Below are 18,461 nucleotides of genomic sequence, written 5' to 3' on the forward strand. Positions count from 1 at the left end.
TCTACAAGAACCGTATTTGGGGTTTTGAAAAATCGGATCAATATTTACAGCTTCAATGAGTACGAAGAGAAATGTGCTTCTCAACACCTAAACATACATAAATTCCTAAGAGTCACCATCATCCCCATACACATTCATCCCACACCCCACTGCCCCTCACTATTTTTTTTTTAAGATAATGACTACACGACTCGAAAGTACATTTTCTAAACCTCCAAGGTGATTTAGGTGGTGAGAAACTCTATGTTCTTCCTGAGAGCTCAGAGAAGCCAGAGGGAAACTGTCTAGATGGCGTGGGCAGCGTCTGTGTGAGGGGAAAGGTCCTGGTGCTCAGGAAAGTCGCCTGACGGTGGGTCTCAATCTGTGAGCCCTCGGCCAGCAGCCTCTGACTGCGCCACACAGAGGGAAGTCAGATCGAACCGGGCTCAAAACCCAGCTCTCCCACTTACTCGCTGGGTGACCTCGCGTAGCCCCTAACCTGCCTGAGCCCGTCTCCCAACCTGTAAGACAGGGATAGGAACCTCGCTGGCGGTCCAGGGACTAAGACTGAGGGCTCCCAGTGCAGGGGGCCAGGGTTCGATCCCTGGGCAGGGAACCAGAGCCCACACCCACAACTGAAGACCCCACGCGCCTCAGCTAGGGCCTGGTGCAGCCAAATAAACAATTAAATAAACAAGAAACAGAAAACGAATGAGCACCATCTCTCCAGAGTTGCTGGAGACTCTGTCACATGCCTGCTGCATCCCAGGAGACTCCACAAATGCTGGCTCCCCTCCCTGCCCCAGCCACAGCATGTCCTCCACCACCGCCTTCCCAAGAGGGCGAGAGCCTGAAGATCTCAATGGCAGCTGGGGAAAACTTACCAATGTTCTGAGACAAAAAACAGCAGAACCTATTATTTGCTGAGTGCCTGCTGATGCCAGGCTTTGAGCAAGGAGCTTCATTTATGTCATCTGTGATCCTCACTCAACTCCAGGAATTACAGCCTGAGAGACAGGCTGGGGCAGCTCAGCCGGAAGCACTGCAGCCAGAGCGCCCGGCACCCACCCGGCACCCGCGGCCCCGGGGTTCGTTCTCAAAGACGGACAGTTACCTCGTACATCTACTGAAGGGATGAACGAAACCCGTGTATGAAAAGGCTAAGAAACCCTTCTTAGGTGCGCGACACGTGGTGTCTCAGACATGGTAAGCCCCATAAATCGCTGGTTCACTGCAGGTTATTACAATCACTGCAGGGCAGGTGCCTTCGGCCTCATTTCACAGACGAGGCAGCTGAGCCTCAAGGGGCACGTGTCTTCTCCACGGTGACAAACCGGTGACTGAGCAGGAATTCAACCCCGCACGCCAGGCACACTGTTTCCCTAAAACGCGGGGAGCACGAAACCGGGAAACCCAAGACGACTGAGCCAAGAGGTGAAGTTTCCCGAAGTCTCAGAATTACGTTTTAACTTCAGAATTCGTGCTCGAAAGACTCTCCTTTTGCTTTCAGCTCAGCTGCTTATGATCCAGACTAGGTTCCCCGCCCTTCTGAGCCAGTCTCCTCATCTGTATTTTGGACCTACACACCCCACCCCCCTGGGGCTGCTGTGAACAGGAAGAACGGAAAAGACCGTTATCAACCGCAAAGCACAGAACAAGCGGATCTGCTGTTTCCATCCAGGTGTCATCTCCCCTCTTACCTGCTCAGAAGAATCAAGGTTACAGGTAGAGAAAGTGAGATGAAACGAAGACTTCAAAGACCAAGAATGAAGGAACTGCTATTATTCCTCAGTACTAGCTTAACATGGAAGAAAACTTTCTAACACCTAGGAGACAATATATTTTGGCCAAGAAGCTTCATGCCTCCCACCAGTCACAGGCAGCACCTGGCTGAGAGTCGGTGGGAGAAGGGGCCACATGAGTGGCTCCCCAAGAAGAGCGGTCAGGGAGCATGGGCAGGGTGGGGGCCGGAGGCTGGGCTCTGGGGGCCGGGGCCGCGCGGCCACGTGAGTCAGGAAGCCCGGCTCCAGGCTGAGCTGTGTTAGGTGGGCCCTCCCCTCGCTGGGCCTCAGCTTCCCCTTCTGCAAAGAGACTGAACTAGATGAGAAGAAGGGTGGTGTGGCAGCCGAAATACAGGCTTTAGAACCAGCAGCTGTAAGTTTAAATGGGCTTCCCTGGTGGCTCAGTGGTCAAGAATCCATCTGCCAATGCAGGAGACACAAGAGAGCCGGGTTTGATTCCTGGGTCGGGAAGATCCCATGGAGTGGGAAAAAATGGCAACCTGCTCCAGTCTTCTTACCTGGGAAATCCCATGGACCGAGGAGCCTGGCGGGCTACAGTCTATGGGGTCACAAAGAGACGGACACCACTTAAGAGACTCAACAACAAGAACGTCCAACCGGGGATTAAGGCTGGACTCGCGTTTCTCTCTGTCCCTCCGTGCCCTCATCTGCAGGACACAGACGGTCAAGGGTGGCGTGCAGGGTGCGCAGGTACGGATTCCACACGCACAGCGCCCAGAGCAGGGCTGCAGCCAGGAGGCACTCAGGAGGGCTCTTGCTTCTGCTGACACCCTGACAGGTTACAGAGAAGAGGAAAAGGAACAAGATTCTGCCCCCTCTGTTATGAACCCACTGTGACGAACAGTCTCCTCAGGGCTCGCAGACTCGCCTCTTCTAAGAGGTGTATCCTCTTGGTCAGGACATCTTCGACCTGGCGGACCTTCTTCTGAGCATCTTCCTTCACCCGCTGAACTTCAGAGCCGCCCCCTCCAGCGAGGCTCTCAACTGCTTTGCTGTGAAAAGAAGCAGAGGCGTGAAATGCACAAGAGTGACAGTCACATGGTGATTCCAGGGGCTCCAAAGAGACAAAGCATATCTGCTGGTCCCTTCTCCCACAGACCTGTGCTGCGCTTTTTTTTTTTTAATATTTGTAATTCACAAGCAGAAATAATGTAATATATAAATGTATTAAATCAATCATGCAGTACACCTTCAACCTACACAATGTTATATGCCAAGTATATTTCAATTAAAACACGCAGATGTGATATCTGTGTATGTGTTTATATGTGGTTTGTATACTATCCAGTGATTTCCTTAGGGTCAATTCCTAAACACGGAATTACTAAGTTAAAGGATAAGCACGTTTTCAAGACATCTGACAGCTACTGCCAAATTCCCCACCACAAAGCTTCCGATAAAGCACACCGCCACCACTGGCAGGAAAGGTGGAGAGCAGGCGTGACGAACCAGCGTGCAAGGAGCAGGGTGCAGGGGACTCCCGCGGCCGCCCAGTGGTTAAGACACTGCACGGCCACTGCAGGGGGCACAGACTCAAACCCTGGTCAGGGACCGAACGTGCCGCCTGGTGCAGCCACAGAGAAAAGAAAGAAAAGGGGTCAGGAAGCAAAGAAAACAAACCTGAGGGCAAAGGTCGGCCACTGGAGGGAAAGCGTCTCAAACCCAGCACGACCGTTCTGTAAGCACCAGCGGCGACTGCGGGCCCAAGGGGAGGGGGTCACCCGCTCCTCGCGCCCCCCACCTCCAACACAAAACCCAGAGCTCATGCCGCTGGGCATCACGGGGTGCCCGCTCCACCTGACCAGCGGTGGTGGGGCTGGCGCTCCAGGACCGGACACGGGGCCACCACCACTGATGGCCTTTCCTTTTGGTTCTCAAAAGAGAAAAACAGGGTCAGATGTGAATTTCTGAGACACAGACTCAGAGCAGTTCTCATCGGATTTCCAAAGTGGCTGCGGATTTCCGGAAGGCAGAATAATAAAGGAACGGCTCCACCTAAAGCTCGTTTTTCAGAAAAACGGCAAAAGGATAAATCTATTCATCGCCAGCTTCCCGTGCCCTACTTAAGGGTATATAACATTTTTCCAACCAGGAGCCACGTGAGCAGACACTCTCATGCACAGGCCACGTGCGTTTCTGACTGAGAACAATGGAGAGTCAAGAGGGCCATGCTTGCCATCCACATCTCAGACACGAGTCTCTGCAAATACAGACTCCATTCCTATCTTGTTCCCTGGTACCAACAGGCCTTCGGAAGCCTCCCACCCCGTATCGTGATATTATTTTAATGGAATTCAATGTGAACGACTGCAAAGAGCGAGCAGGGGGTCTGGGGCTGAACAGACCTGCTTCCAAATTTTGACTCTATTATGTCCTCAGTGTGACTCTGGCTAAACTACCTCTTACACCTCGGTTTCCTCATTTGACAAATGAGATGATTACCTCTTAGAACTAACATGCTAACACGCGTGTCGCTCCTCTGATCTGAGTGCTGCCTGCTAGCCCGTGTCCCTGAGGACAGCGGTGCTGGCCCCTGCTGAGCGGCGCTGAGCGGCCTCGCTGCCCGCCTCGGCGGGTGTCTGAGCTAAGAACAGATCCTCGCGGGCTGGGACTAAGGCCACCATGGCCACCTGCCAATTAATGCCATGAGATGTCCTCAGGTCCCGCCCAATCCCCTCCACCATTTCCTGATCAGGACTGTCTGGGATTCACTCCTCAAGAGGCATTATACACGGCTGAAAGATTTCTGTTTTAAAAGCTTTCCCCTCCTGAGCCTTGAACACAGGATTTTTCCAGTCCCAAACTTCCACTGACTACCACAAATGTTTTACCCCTTCGGTTTTACAGGAACTTCTGTAGAAAACCACTGGCTCCACCATCCTCCCCTCCACCCCGCGCCACCTCCCCCCACAGCCAGCAAGTGCAAATACCAGCCACGATCAAACGTCTGTGTTTTGCAGTCTGCATCATACACATGGTCAAGAGGCTGACTACAATTTTTAACAAGTACTGGCATTATTCAATTCGGGTGCATTTTAGTTATGCCACTAAAATGTATTCCCAATAATAAATGTTCCAACTTTTCATTTATCATCTTTGTATTTTACAGTTACTGTAGCAATAAAATTTATACTCAGCAGTATGGTGCAATTTTCCCCTACTAATGGAATTATTATTTTTGTTTGTGTTTTAAAGCCACAGAGATAAAATTTACTCTTGACAATATGTCTGCTTTTGCTCTTAATGCTCCCTTATTGTAACTGAGAAATATAATAATAGATAGCCAGAAAACATATATGTTTACTGCACGGCAAAGTGGAGCGAGCTCCAGAGGAAATCAGCCCCAGTTCTGCTGCCAGAAGAACTGGGCAAGTCCTCCCATCCGCTGAGCCTCAGTTTTCTCTTCACTCAAATGGGAATACTGGCTGCCTCAAATAGCTGTTATAAAATCAGATGCAATAAAGCATGTCAAGTGCTAGGCCCAGGATCTGGGCCACAGTAGGACCTCAATAAACGTTAGTTCTTGGAAGGTAGAAGGGAAGCTCAAGAGGGAGGGGTTACATGTAAACTTACAGCTGATTCACACTGCTGTACAGCAGAAACCAAAACCACTGCAAAGCAATTATCTTCCAATTAAAAATACACGTTTTTAAAAAATGTTAGTTCTCTCCTTTCTTTATAGAAACTTCTCTTTACAGAATCTGGCGCAAGAGATGAGACAGACACCAAGACCCAAGGAGAGAAAGGGTTTAGAGAAGCGGCTCTAACCCAGCTTTCCACCCAATACAAGAGAGAACTTTTCTGGGAACAACACCCTCGCTATCCTTTTTAATCCTCAACATTTCCTCTTGATTCTTTCTATCCTAGTTGTGGTCTTTAGGAAAAGCAAGGCCTTTTACTGTAACTGATGCTGGGCAGTTCAGGGCCAGGGCAGGTACCTTCAGCAGGTGCTCAATGGACGCAGCACAGAGCCACGGCGGGGCTGCAACCGGCGCGCCAAGCGCAGGCGGCTGCGACCGGCGCGCCAAGCGCGGCCGAGAGGAGCTACCCCACGTCCGAGGTCAGGGGCAGAAGCCGGGAGGACCCCATGCCTGAAGGGTGGCGGCCAAGAGGAGTTACCCCACGTCCGAGGTCAGGGGCAGCAGCCGAGACTGCCAGACTGCCACAGCGCAGGAACGGCCGAGAAGAGCTGCCCCGCGTCGGAGGTCAGGGGCGGCGACGAGAGGAGTTACCCGCGTCCGAGGCCAGGGGCGGGGGCCAGAGGAGCAACCCCACGTTCAAGGCGCCTGCGCGTGTGCAGGAGGGCCTAGAGGAGCTATCCCACGTTGAAGGTCAGGAAGGGCGGTGGTGAGGAGATACCCCTCGTCCAAGGTAAGGAGCAATGGCTGCGCTTTGCTGGAGCAGCCGTGAAGAGATACCCCACGCCCAAGGTAAGAAAAACCCAAGTGGACGGTAGGTGTTGCAAGAGGGCATCCGAGGGCAGACACACTGAAACCATACTCACAGAAAACTAGTCAATTTAATCACACTAAGACCACAGCCTTGTCTAACTCAATGAAACTAAGCCATGCCTGTGGGGCAACCCAAGATGGGCATGTCATGGCGGAGAGATCGGATAGAATGTGGTCCACTGGAGAAGGGAATGGCAAACTACTTCGGTATTCTTGCCTTGAGAACCCCATGAACAGTATGAAAAGGCAAAATGATAGGATACTGAAAGAGGAACTCCCCAGGTCAGTAGGTGCCCAATATGCTACTGGAGATCAGTGGAGAAATAACTCCAGAAAGAATGAAGGGATGGAGCCAAAGCAAAAACAATACCCAGCTGTGGATGTGACTGGTGATAGAAGCAAGGTCCGATGCTGTAAAGAGCAATATTGCATAGGAACCTGGAATGTCAGGTCCATGAATCAAGGCAAATTGGAAGTGCTCAAACAGGAGATGGCAAGAGTGAATGTCAACATTCTAGGAATCAGCAAACTGAAATGGTCTGGAATGGGTGAATTTAACTCAGATGACCATTATATCTACTACTGCGGGCAGGAATCCCTCAGAAGAAATGGAGTGGCCATCATGGTTAACAAAAGAGTCCAAAATGCAGTACTTGGATGCAGTCTCAAAAACAACAGAATGATCTCTGTTCGTTTCCAAGGCAAACCGTTCAATATCACAGTAATCCAAGTCTATGCCCCAACCAGTAACGCTGAAGAAGCTGAAGTTGAACGGTTCTATGAAGACCTACAAGACCTTTTAGAACTAACACCCAAAAAAGATGTCCTTTTCATTATAGGGGACTGGAATGCAAAAGTAGGAAGTCAAGAAACACCTGGAGTAACAGGCAAATTTGGCCTTGGAATATGCAATGAAGCAGGGCAAAGACTAATAGAGTTTTGCCAAGAAAATGCACTGGTCATAACAAACACCCTCTTCCAACAACATAAGAGAAGACTCTACACATGGACATCACCAGATGGTCAACACCGAAATCAGATTGATTATATTCCTTGCAACCAAAGATGGAGAAGCTCTATACAGTCAGCAAAAACAAGACCAGGAGCTGACTGTGGCTCAGACCATGAACTCCTTATTGCCAAATTCAGACTTAAATTGAAGAAAGTAGGGAAAACCACTAGACCATTCAGGTATGACCTAAATCAAATCCCTTATGATTATACAGTGGAAGTGAGAAATAGATTTAAGAGCCTAGATCTGATAGATAGAGTGCCTGATGAACTATGGAATGAGGTTTGTGACATTGTACAGGAGACAGGGATCAAGACCATTCCCATGGAAAAGAAATGCAAAAAAGCAAAATGGCTGTCTGGGGAGGCCTTACAAATAGCTGTGAAAAGAAGAGAAGTGAAAAGCGAAGGAGAAAAGGAAAGATATAAACATCTGAAGGCAGAGTTCCAAAGAATAGCAAGAAGAGATAAGAAAGCCTTCTTCAGCGATCAGTGCAAAGAAATAGAGGAAAACAACAGAACGGGAAAGACTAGAGATCTCTTCAAGAAAATCAGAGACACCAAAGGAACATTTCATGCAAAGATGGGCTCGATAAAGGACAGAAATGGTATGGACCTAACAGAAGCAGAAGATATTAAGAAGAGGTGGCAAGAATACACAGAAGAACTGTACAAAAAAGATCTTCACGACCCAGATCATCACGATGCTGTGATCACTCACCTAGAGCCAGACATCCTGGAATGTGAAGTCAAGTGGGCCTTAGAAAACATCACTACGAACAAAGCTAGTGGAGGTGATGGAATTCCAGTTGAGCTATTTCAAATCCTGGGAAGATGATGCTGTGAAAGTGCTGCACTCAATATGCCAGCAAATTTGGAAAACTCAGCAGTGGCCACAGGACTGGAAAAGGTCAGTTTTCATTCCAATCCCAAAGAAAGGCAATGCCACAGAATGCTCAAACTACCGCACAGTTGCACTCATCTCACACGCTAGTAACGTAATGCTCAAAATTCTCCAAGCCAGGCTTCAGCAATATGTGAACCGTGAACTTCCTGATGTTCAAGCTGGTTTTAGAAAAGGAAGAGGAATCAGAGATCAAATTGCCAACATCTGCTGGATCATGGAAAAAGCAAGAGAGTTCCAGAAAAACATCTATTTCAAAATCTGCTTTATTGACTATGCCAAAGCCTTTGACTGTGTGGATCACAATAAACTGTGGAAAATTCTTCAAGAAATGGGAATACCAGACCACCTGATCTGCCTCTTGAGAAATCTGTATGCAGGTCAGGAAGCAACAGTTAGAACTGGACATGGAACAACAGACTGTTTCCAAATAGGAAAAGGAGTTCGTCAAGGCTGTATATTGTCACCGTGTTTATTTAACTTATATGCAGAGTACATCATGAGAAATGCTGGACTGGAAGAAACACAAGCTGGAATCAAGATTGCTGGGAGAAATATCAATAACCTCAGATATGCAGATGACACCACCCTTATGGCAGAAAGTGAAGAGGAACTCAAAAGCCTCTTGATGAAAGTGAAAGTGGAGAGTGCAAAAGTTGGCTTAAAGCTCAACATTCAGAAAACAAAGATCATGGCATCCGGTCCCATCACTTCATGGGAAACAGATGGGGAAACAGTGGAAACAGTGTCAGACTTTATTTTTCTGGGCTCCAAAATCACTGCAGATGGTGACTGCAGCCACGAAATTAAAAGACGCTTCCTCCTTGGAAGGAAAGTTATGACCAACCTAGATAGCATATTCAAAAGCAGAGACATTACTTTGCCAACAAAGGTTCGTCTAGTCAAGGCTATGGTTTTTCCTGCGGTCATGTATGGATGTGAGAGTTGGACTGTGAAGAAGGCTGAGCGCTGAAGAATTGATGCTTTTGAACTGTGGTGTTGGAGAAGACTCTTGAGAGTCCCTTGAACAGCAAGGAGATCCAACCAGTCCATTCTGAAGGAGATGAGCCCTGGGATTTCTTTGGAAGGAATGATGCTAAAGCTGAAACTCCAGTACTTTGGCCACCTCATGCGAAGAGTTGACTCACTGGAAAAGACTCTGATGCTGGGAGGATTGGGGGCAGGAGGAGAAGGGGACGACAGAGGATGAGATGGCTGGATGGCATCACTGACTCGATGGACATGAGTCTGAGTGAACTCCGGGAGTTGGTGACGGACAGGGAGGCCTGGCGTGCTGAGATTCATGGGGTCGCAAAGAGTCGGACACGACTGAGCGACTGATCTGATCTGATCCACACAAAGGCCCCAGGAAGCAAGAACAGCGGAGAAGCCAAGACTCAGAAGCCAAAGACCCGGCCGCTGGCCAGGGCCCCCGCCCTTTCAACGGGCCCCGCCTCCACTCAGGTAGGGGAGCAGACTCGGGGCCTCACCAGGTGTACAGTCATGCTGGAGAAGCGAGAATCACACGCAGGAAAATCAAGTACCCAAAACCTAGCGCTGGGCTACAAGTCAGGGACTCCAGTCCTAATTCCAGCTCTGGTCTTTCTAAGCGGTTTTGCTGCACTCTTTCCCTTCTCCAGACCTGAATTCCCCTCCTTGATGAAAAGGAGGTTTCTGAGAAAGCTGCCTAGCTCCCAGGATAATGATGGAAGGTGAATGAGCCTGAAAGCATCTTATCAATGGTGAAGTGTGATGTGCATATGGGATCATCACGGTCGCCAGAGGAGTTTCCGGAGGGGCTGAGGTGGGGCCCGCAAGCAGCCACAGGACTCAGCCTGGGCCTCTACGGCGGGGAGGCAGCAGGACAGTCACCGGGGCCGGCAGCGAATGGGGAAGCAGAGAGTCCTGCCAGGGCAAAGCCAGAGCCGCAGGGGCAGGGCATGCTTAGTATCTGCGTGCCATTTGGGACGAGGCGCTGGTGGAGAGCAGGCTGGAGCAGTGGAGTCACTGTGAATATTCTTACGTAGAAACTCTGCCCTGGGAGGCTTCCTTGACATCACCCTGCCTACCCCTTACCCAGCCCTGTGGACTGTGCTTCCCAAATGTCCACCCAATCCCCGCCAATAGCTCATCACGAGTCTCTCAGCTCAACTACTGAACTCGCTTCCCTGCTTCCACCCCGGCTCCCCCCAGAGAACATTCCCTACTCGGCCTCCAGAGTGACCTTTTTAAAAACAAAAACAAAGCCCTGATTGTATCAGTGGCTTAAAACTCATGACTGTTTTCGTGGGATCTCAGGATAAAAGACCAAAATCTCTAGCGTGGCCTCAAGACCCTGCAAGACGAGCCTGAGCCCCGAGGCATGCTGGATCACCTGAGACGTGCACACCCCCGTCTCCTCCAAGACTCTCCCCTCTTCCCCTTAAGGCCTACTTGCCCCCAGGATCATCGCAAACGCCGCCTCCCCGGCCGCAGACCTCGTTACGCACCTACGGCCGCTGCACTTGCTCTCACGGCGCCCTTTCTTCTCCGAGCTCTTTTCGCAATTTGTATTTACAGATCTATATTTCCAAGTACTTGATCCCCACCACTGCTGCCAGAATGTAAGCCCCACCTGTCTGTCTGGACCGCCGCTCTAGTCTCAGGAACCTAGGCCAGTACGGCACGTAACAACTGCTTGAGAAATATTTTCTGAATAAATTAATTAAGCTGATCAGATCAAGAAAGGGCCCCAAACTCCAGTCTAGGCACTTGGGGGATCGATGCATACAAACGTGGGCACAGCCATGGAACGCTCAGCCCGGTGTGCTGCTATCGAGGCGTGCGCGTAGCCTTTGTGAGTCTGGGTCTCCATGTACACACGCCTGGCTAGAAACAAGTCCTGGCCAAGATCCGCAGCAGGCAGGGCGCTGAGCATGCAACAGACCGAATTCTACTACTGGTTTCCCGGCTTGGTAAAGTCGATTTGACTCCCTGCCCAGAGAATGACGTTGCTCCCAAACAATGACAAAAGCAACCAACGAAAACAACGCATTAGGGAGCCCCTGGCAGCCCAGTGCTTTGGGCTCGGTGCTTTCAGTGCCGTGGGCCCGGGTTCCATGAGAAACCAAGATCCTGCGGGCCACACGGCAGAGAAAAGGCAGAAACACCACCACCAACGGGTTAGTGTGGTTCACTCATTCATCCGTCACTCACCCACTGAGAAGACAGCACGTGTGCAAGGTCAGCGCAGCCCGAGAAGCCTGGACCGGGGCCGTCTAGCCTCCCCCGAGCCCACAGACGTCCACGCTGGCTGCCGGCTGGGCCACGGCAACAGGGACCGTGGAGCCCGGCCCAGCGCAGCGCAGCTGCAGGCGTGTTTCAGCCGCTCGTCATGTCCAACTCCGTGACCCGTGGACAGCAGGACCCTCTGTCCATGGGATTTCCCAGACAAGAATGCTGGAGTGGGTTGCCATTTCCTTTTCCAGAGGATCTTCCCAACGTGGGGATCGAAACCTGCATTTCCCGCCTTGCAGGCAGATTCTTCACCACGGAGCCACTGGGGAAGCCCTCGCAGTGCAGCTGTGCCCCAGGCCGCCGTGGAGCTCCGCCGCCAGGACCGCCAAAGCGTGACCACACGAACTTCCAGCCGGGCCCTCGGTGGGTCAGCTCCAGGAAGTCTTCAGCATCTCTCAAGTGAAACTCAGCACACTCTCGTGTCGCCCCCGTACTCATAAATGCGCTCTGGCACTGCGCCCCCATCAGACCCGTTTACACGCTCACCACTGCCCGGGCGCTCTGAGTAAGGGGAAGTCTCTTTTCAAATCCGCAGCACATTTACCTAAGAAATGCTTATGCATGAATGAATAACCAGTTGAGACACAGACTCTTCTCTGAACTGTGACTGCTGGTCAATAAATATTTAAATTAATTAACTGATTAAAATAATAGTTTTCTATTTGTTTAATGCAATAGAGCCCTTCCTTTATGAAATACTACAAGGGAACCTAGTACAGAAAACACACACAGAAACTAGTGACTCTGGCTGAAGCCCCCACTCCGCCCCCGAGCCTCGCCCACCCCGGGGGTCAAGCCCCACACTCCGCCCCCGAGCCTCGCCCACCCCGGGGGTTGCCTCTAAGACTCCAAGGCCCTCGGCCTTTCACAGCGATGAAGACGAACGAGCTGTGGAGATAACTGACAATATAGCTGGATCGCACAGACACGTCCCTAAGGAGAGAGGCCAGACACAAAAGCGCGAGAGCAGCAGACGCCTCCTGTTCTCTAAGTTCAAAAACAGGCAAGACTGAGCGATGCAGGTGCTAACGGCGAGCGCAGAGGTGGTCTGTGTGAAGGAGTGTAAGTTCCGGGAGCACAAAGGCAACCCCAGGGGCCTGACGACCTTCCAGTCACTCCACGAACAGCATCACGCTGCACACTTACCATCGGCGCATTTTCTTATGTCACATTTTTGTAACATACTTATAGGAAATGGTGAGATAGATGAGATACTTAGAGAGCATTGCCGACTCGATGGACATGAGTTTGAGCAAACTCTGGGAGGTGGTGAAGGACAGGGAAGCCTGCTGTGCTGCAGTCCACGGAGTTGCAAAGAGTTGGACAGGACTTGGCAGACTGAACAACAACATTACATTTTAAAAGTTTGTTGAAAAATAAATAAAAATGAAAACCTCCTCAGGGTACTGAGAGCAACTGGCTTAGAAACACAAGGCTCTCTCCTCCCAGCACGACCAGCCACCGCCACCACCAAGCCCGGGTGATGAGGACAGGTACTCACGAGGCTTTGATGAGCAGCCGCTCTCTCTCCTGCAGCTCCCGCTTCAGGCTCTCTACTTCCACCTTGAGCTCGATGTTCTTTGGGACAAGATCAGGAGAGAAAAGAAACGTGTAAAACACAGGCCATCCAAATGCCTTCAGTGGGGAACCCACCTTCAGTGTGAACTGGCTCCGATGCTCTTAACAGATACGATGCTCTTAATGGGCAGATGTTAGATTCAAACCCTCATTAGCCTCGGGGCACAGGGAAAAGGGGGTTATTAAACACTGGTGGGCTCCGAAGAAAGCCCTGGATTTCTCAAGGCTTGGAACAATTATGTAAATTTTCCAAGCACCTAATAGCCAGAGCACTCAAGCATCGAGGCATACATGCCATACAAGTGAGGCTGGTTTAAAAATTGTTTGCCCTCCGCCAAGCACATTTACAAGCAATTCTGCAGTTTGTTTTTCCCATTCCGAGGCAATTACTTCTGGTTGTTTACAATCATGCATGTGGTGGTTGGAGCAGTGGGAATGTGCTGCAGCTTCAAAAAAACATGCAGATGGGAAGCCACATCACTGCCTGTCTCATTTCAGTGTGAGATTTCGGGGTACCCCCTTCCCAAAGAGCCGCGACTGCATGGGGCCCACTGCCTGGAGGGGGCGCCACAGGGCTCTCCCGCCAGCTTCCTCTTAACTGACCTAAATGAAGGGAGGCACACAGGGCCTTGGGCTTGCAACTCCTGTGACAACCCAAAGGCAGGGTCTTTGGCACATGGATCACAGCATGAGGCTGTGGGGCAGGGATAGGCTTTGAGAACCAGTTCACTGATGTCCTCAGACAGATTAGATGAATTCACCCAGCACAGAGGCGGGTCCAAGTGTGTGGTCTGCAGAGGGCTGCTGCAAATCCCAGATTTCCCTAATCCTGTGCCTGTTTTATTCCAATAATGTACACCAACTGACAGTCTATTCCCTAGTACATGTGTATCATTGTAAATAAAAATAACATTTCCAGTACGATTTACAATCTTAGAGGACATGCCTCCCTCCTTTCAGCGAAACGGCCCCAAAGGGAAGAGCACCCCTGACTGAGAAGTCTGCCAGGATGGGAAGGCCACGGCCTTGGGACTCGACAACTGTTCAGTCGCTCGGTCGTGTCTCACATTCTGCAACCCCGTGAACTGCAGCACGCCAGGCCTCCCTGTCCTTTACTATGCCCCAGAGTTTGCTCAAACTCATGTCCATTGAATCAACGATGCCAGACCTGGCTTCAAATTCTGTCTCCACTCTTTACTGGGCAGAAACCGTGCTGAGTCAGCGGACGCTCGTCCACTCGTTCCTTCACGTGACAGATACACACCGACCCCTGTGACAGACCGAGCACCGGCTAAGCGTCGAGGCCGCCGGGGTCGGCAAGGCAGACAGCCCCGCCTTCCTGCTCATATCCAACACGAAGGCAGCAGAGGGAGCCTGTAACTGACCTCAGAAACATAAGCCCAAGGGACTTCCCTGATGGTCCAGTGGCTAAGAGTCCTCACTCCCATCGCAGGGGCCCAGGTTCGATCCCTAGTCAGGGAACTCGAGCCTGCAAGCTACAATCCAAGAACCTGGATGCTGCAACTACACAGAGCCCACGTGCAACAACAAAGGCCCATGTGCCGCGAGACACGGACAAATAAACAAACATTAAAAGAAAAAAAGAGCTCTCATCACAACGCGGGGGTGGGGGAAATCTTAGAAAAGAAAAGGAAGAAACAGTCCCTACGGCCCTCTCAGATCCCTCAGGGGGTCACACGGCAAACACGAGGCCCAGCTGCCCTGCTGGATTCGAGGGCTGGATGAGCTAACAAACGAGCCGCGGCAGGAGACAGGGCTCAGGCGACGCTGTTTTCCTCACCACCAAACAACGGAGACTAAGGAAGCCATGTCTGCAGAACTTTTCCTAGAAAAAACTGACCTCTGCATAAAGCACACTGGGTGTCAGCGCACAACGTCTTCAACTGTGGTTTTGGGAAAACTGTAGAAACCCCTTCAAAGAGAAGAGTCCTCTTCCAGCTCTCCAAAGGGCAGAGAGCTTCTACATAACAGCTGACATCATATGTTCTAAGTGGTCTGCTTTCTGATGAACCAACTGGCAGCCCCAGACCAGCGAATTTACAAGACTACACAGCTAACATGTCCGTGAGATTATTCTTTGCGAGCCTGATATTTCAAGCTATAAACTTATATACATGGTGATCAAACTTTCTAAACCGAAAATCAAGACACCATTTAAGTATCAAATGGAATATCATTATAAAAAAGAATGAAGAAGCTCTTAAACCACTATTAAGGAAACATATGCAAGATATTGTTAACATCAAAGCAGAACATGCTCACGTTTATGTGAAAAGGGTGCTGATTCATAATATACATACATGCAATGGCTGCTTGCATACACATAAAACTTCTCTGCCTGAAGAATTAATCATATTGGTTAGATCTAGGGAACCAGGGGACAAGGATGGAAGAAAGTCTTTCCAGCATATACCTTCTACACTTTTTGATTCTGAACCATATACATCTATCCAAAATATTAAAATTTAAATAAAAGTACAATCAAATCAAGCCATCTAGCCAAGCAATGGAAAAAGAAGAGCTGAAACCACATGGCACAGTGAGGCAGGCAGACCCAGGTTCAAAGCCCACCTCACGGCGCAGCTACACGACATCAAGCGCGCTACTGATCTTTCCTGAGCTTCAGTTTCCTCTCCTGCTAGATAAGGATCATTTCCACGGGACAAGACTGTCGTGAGAATGAAAAGAAGATGATGAAGGTACAAACACCCAGGACAGGTGCCTGACCAAGAGGAGGCAGTTACCTTCTTTGAGATTTCCTAACACCCATATTTGTCCTGAGGTACATGACAATCATACATAAGTAGGAAATATTTTAGGTGACAGGCTTTTCTTTAAAATTTTGATTGCATCACCACTTCTTTGCCAAAAATCCTCATTGTCTTTCTCTCCCACAATAAAGGAAAAAAACAATTGGGTCTTGAGGGACAAGGGAGCTTTTTAATTCTTGAGAAGGCTCAGAAGTACAATACAATCAATCTTCAAGACAAGTCCATTTAAGTCCACCCACTAAAACTCAAGGAGGGTTTGTTTTCCTCCTTCAAAAGTTTCCACTGGTGCAAACTTCAGAAGAGGGAAAAAAATGGAATAAGTCTCAGGCCAAGGGCTAACTCCTAGAGAAAGTCAAGAAAGGGGCACTAAAATATTGTTTGTACTCCTGCCTTTTCAAGAGAGCCAAGTTCTTTTTTCAACTCCCAGAACCACAGTTTGTTTTCAGGCAGAGGCCTCTGGGTCAAGACTTGAGATAGGAATAGACTTTTTTCCTGACAGTTATAAGCAAGCACGCGAGGAATACAGAAGAGTCGTTATCACAGAAAAAAATGACAACCGTAACTCTGGGCTGCCGACAGAAGCTGCAACAAGACAGTGACGATCACTGGCGAGGGCTGACTGTGTGCTGAGGCTTTCCATCTACCAACTCATTTTAATCCACACAAATAACCCCAGGACAGAGGGGTTATCACTTAACTCTGGAAGCAAGCCCAGACAGCTGAAGGGACTTACTTGCCTACAGTTACACAAGCTAGTGAGTAACAACAGGATTCAATTCCAAAGACATGCCACCATTTCACTCTTTGTCTCATTTATAAATAATGAGAAAACGGCAATTGAGATATGCTAAGTCAGAATTCCATTTTAAGAAGAGAGAAAGACTCCCTTAAAATTAATCTTGTATCGCTTTGCTTAGTATTAAGGTCATTCTATTATCTTTACGCTCCCTGTAATCAATCCAATAAAAGGAAAGCAGTGCTATCTATTCGTGCCAAGTCTGAGAACAAACATTAATCGAACTGCTGCTTCGAATGGCCACGAGGAAAGACGCCAGGCGCGGCAGCGCCGAGCGGGGCACTCACGGTTTTGCAGGCACGCTCCGTGCGGCCGCCACGCTCCCGCTGCAGGCTTTCCTCGAGGAAATAGATGCGGAGCTTTAGGTTAAAGTTTTCTTTCTTCAGTTCAGTGATTTGCTAGAAAATAAGCACAGATGGGTTACTGAAAATAAGGTCTGAGGGACGAGACTTGCCTGACGCCCATAGCTTCCAGGGCTACAGAGGGAGTAAGAGCTCAGCTTTGCGGCTGCTGCTGCTGCTAAGTCGCTTCAGTCGTGTCCAACTCTGTGCGACCCCATAGGCAGAAGCCCACCAGGCTCCCCAGTCCTTGGGATTCTCCAGGCAAGAACACTGGAGTGGGTTGCCATTTCCTTCTCCAATGCATGAAAGGGAAAAGTGAAAGTGAAGTCGCTCAGTCGTGTCTGACTCTTAGCGACCCCGTGGACTACAGCCTCCCAGGCTCCTCCATCCATGGGATTTTCCAGGCAAGAGTACTGGAGTGGGGTGCGCTCAGCTTTGCTACAACCGCACAAACCCAGGATTAAGAGCCAGATGCAGGACAGTCTGAGCACGGAAATGAATGATGACTGAGTGCAGAGACAGAATTCATGACTCCACACTGAAAGCAAGTTAGGAAAGGAAAGGAAGAAGGGAGGCTCTTCTTTATAAAATAAATCAAGTTAATAAATGTAGAGAGTAGCAGGGAGAGAAAACCACCATTATACAACTGCTAGACTCAACTAACACACACACACACGTAGAAATAAATGACTCGGGCCGAGATCGGCACACAAACGCACTGGGGGAAGCGCGCGTTCCCACCGTCTCACGATGGCCACCCCACAGACGGCTTATCATTTGGGAAACATATCGTCACGATTCAGAAGCCTAGCAGACATCACCCTAATCAACAGAATATATTACTACTAGCCCTGGTGGGACAGACCGACATGCTGTGCCTCCTGAACTAAGGCACTGAAAGGAAGCAATTTCATTTAAAAACGCTAAAATACGTATAATCTTCTCTCTCTCTGTCTCTCTTGTTTTTTTTTTTTGGCAACTTAACGGCTTGTGAGATCTTAGTTCCCCAACCAGGGAACTGAACCTGGACCCTGGCAGTGAAAGCACCAAGTCCCAACCACTGGACTGCCAAGGAATCCCCCAAACACCTACAACCCTTAACCTTGAACTAGTCAAGAGTTGTCGGACTTCTCTGGTGGCGTAGCGGATAAAAATGCGCCTGCCAATGCAGGGAACACGGGCTCAATCCCTGGTGCAGCAAGCTTCCACCCGCCATGGAGCAACTAAGCCCACACCCACTGAGCCTGAGCCGGGCAGCAGCTGAAGCCCGTGAACCCAGGGCCTGTGCTCTGCGCGGGGAGAAGCCACAGCAGTGAGGAGCCCTCGCACCTCCACAAGGACCAGCCCCTGCTCACCGCCAACCAGAGAAAAAAGCCTGCACGCAGCAAGGAAGACCCAGGGCAGCCAGAAATAACCACAAATGAATATAGCTTTTCTTAAAATGTTTAATCAAGAGTCATCAATCAAACAAATCCAAAATGAAGGGCGCTCTACAAACAACAGACTCGGACTCTTCAGGAATCTTCATGAC

General features: G+C 49.9%; 1 protein-coding gene across 8 annotated transcripts in view; it reads right to left on the reverse strand.

The window, feature by feature from the left end:
- The window catches only part of CDK5RAP2 (CDK5 regulatory subunit associated protein 2), a 183,241-nt gene that overhangs the window by 137,822 nt on the left and 26,958 nt on the right, over positions 1 to 18,461 (reverse strand). For all 8 annotated transcript variants that reach the window (XR_003512411.1, XM_027550654.1, XM_027550655.1 and 5 more), the window contains exons 4-6: positions 16,877 to 16,987; positions 12,925 to 13,001; positions 2,650 to 2,773 (exon numbers count right to left, since the gene is read on the reverse strand). Coding sequence is in view for 7 of the 8 variants with exons in the window: in XM_027550654.1 (XP_027406455.1) it covers positions 2,650 to 2,773; positions 12,925 to 13,001; positions 16,877 to 16,987 (312 nt within the window). In the remaining variant the exon portion in view is untranslated. The remainder of the gene's footprint in view (positions 1 to 2,649; positions 2,774 to 12,924; positions 13,002 to 16,876; positions 16,988 to 18,461) is intronic.

Source organism: Bos indicus x Bos taurus, chromosome 8 (assembly GCF_003369695.1).
Source record: "Bos indicus x Bos taurus breed Angus x Brahman F1 hybrid chromosome 8, Bos_hybrid_MaternalHap_v2.0, whole genome shotgun sequence".
In the NCBI taxonomy this organism is placed as follows: Eukaryota; Metazoa; Chordata; class Mammalia; order Artiodactyla; family Bovidae; genus Bos; species Bos indicus x Bos taurus.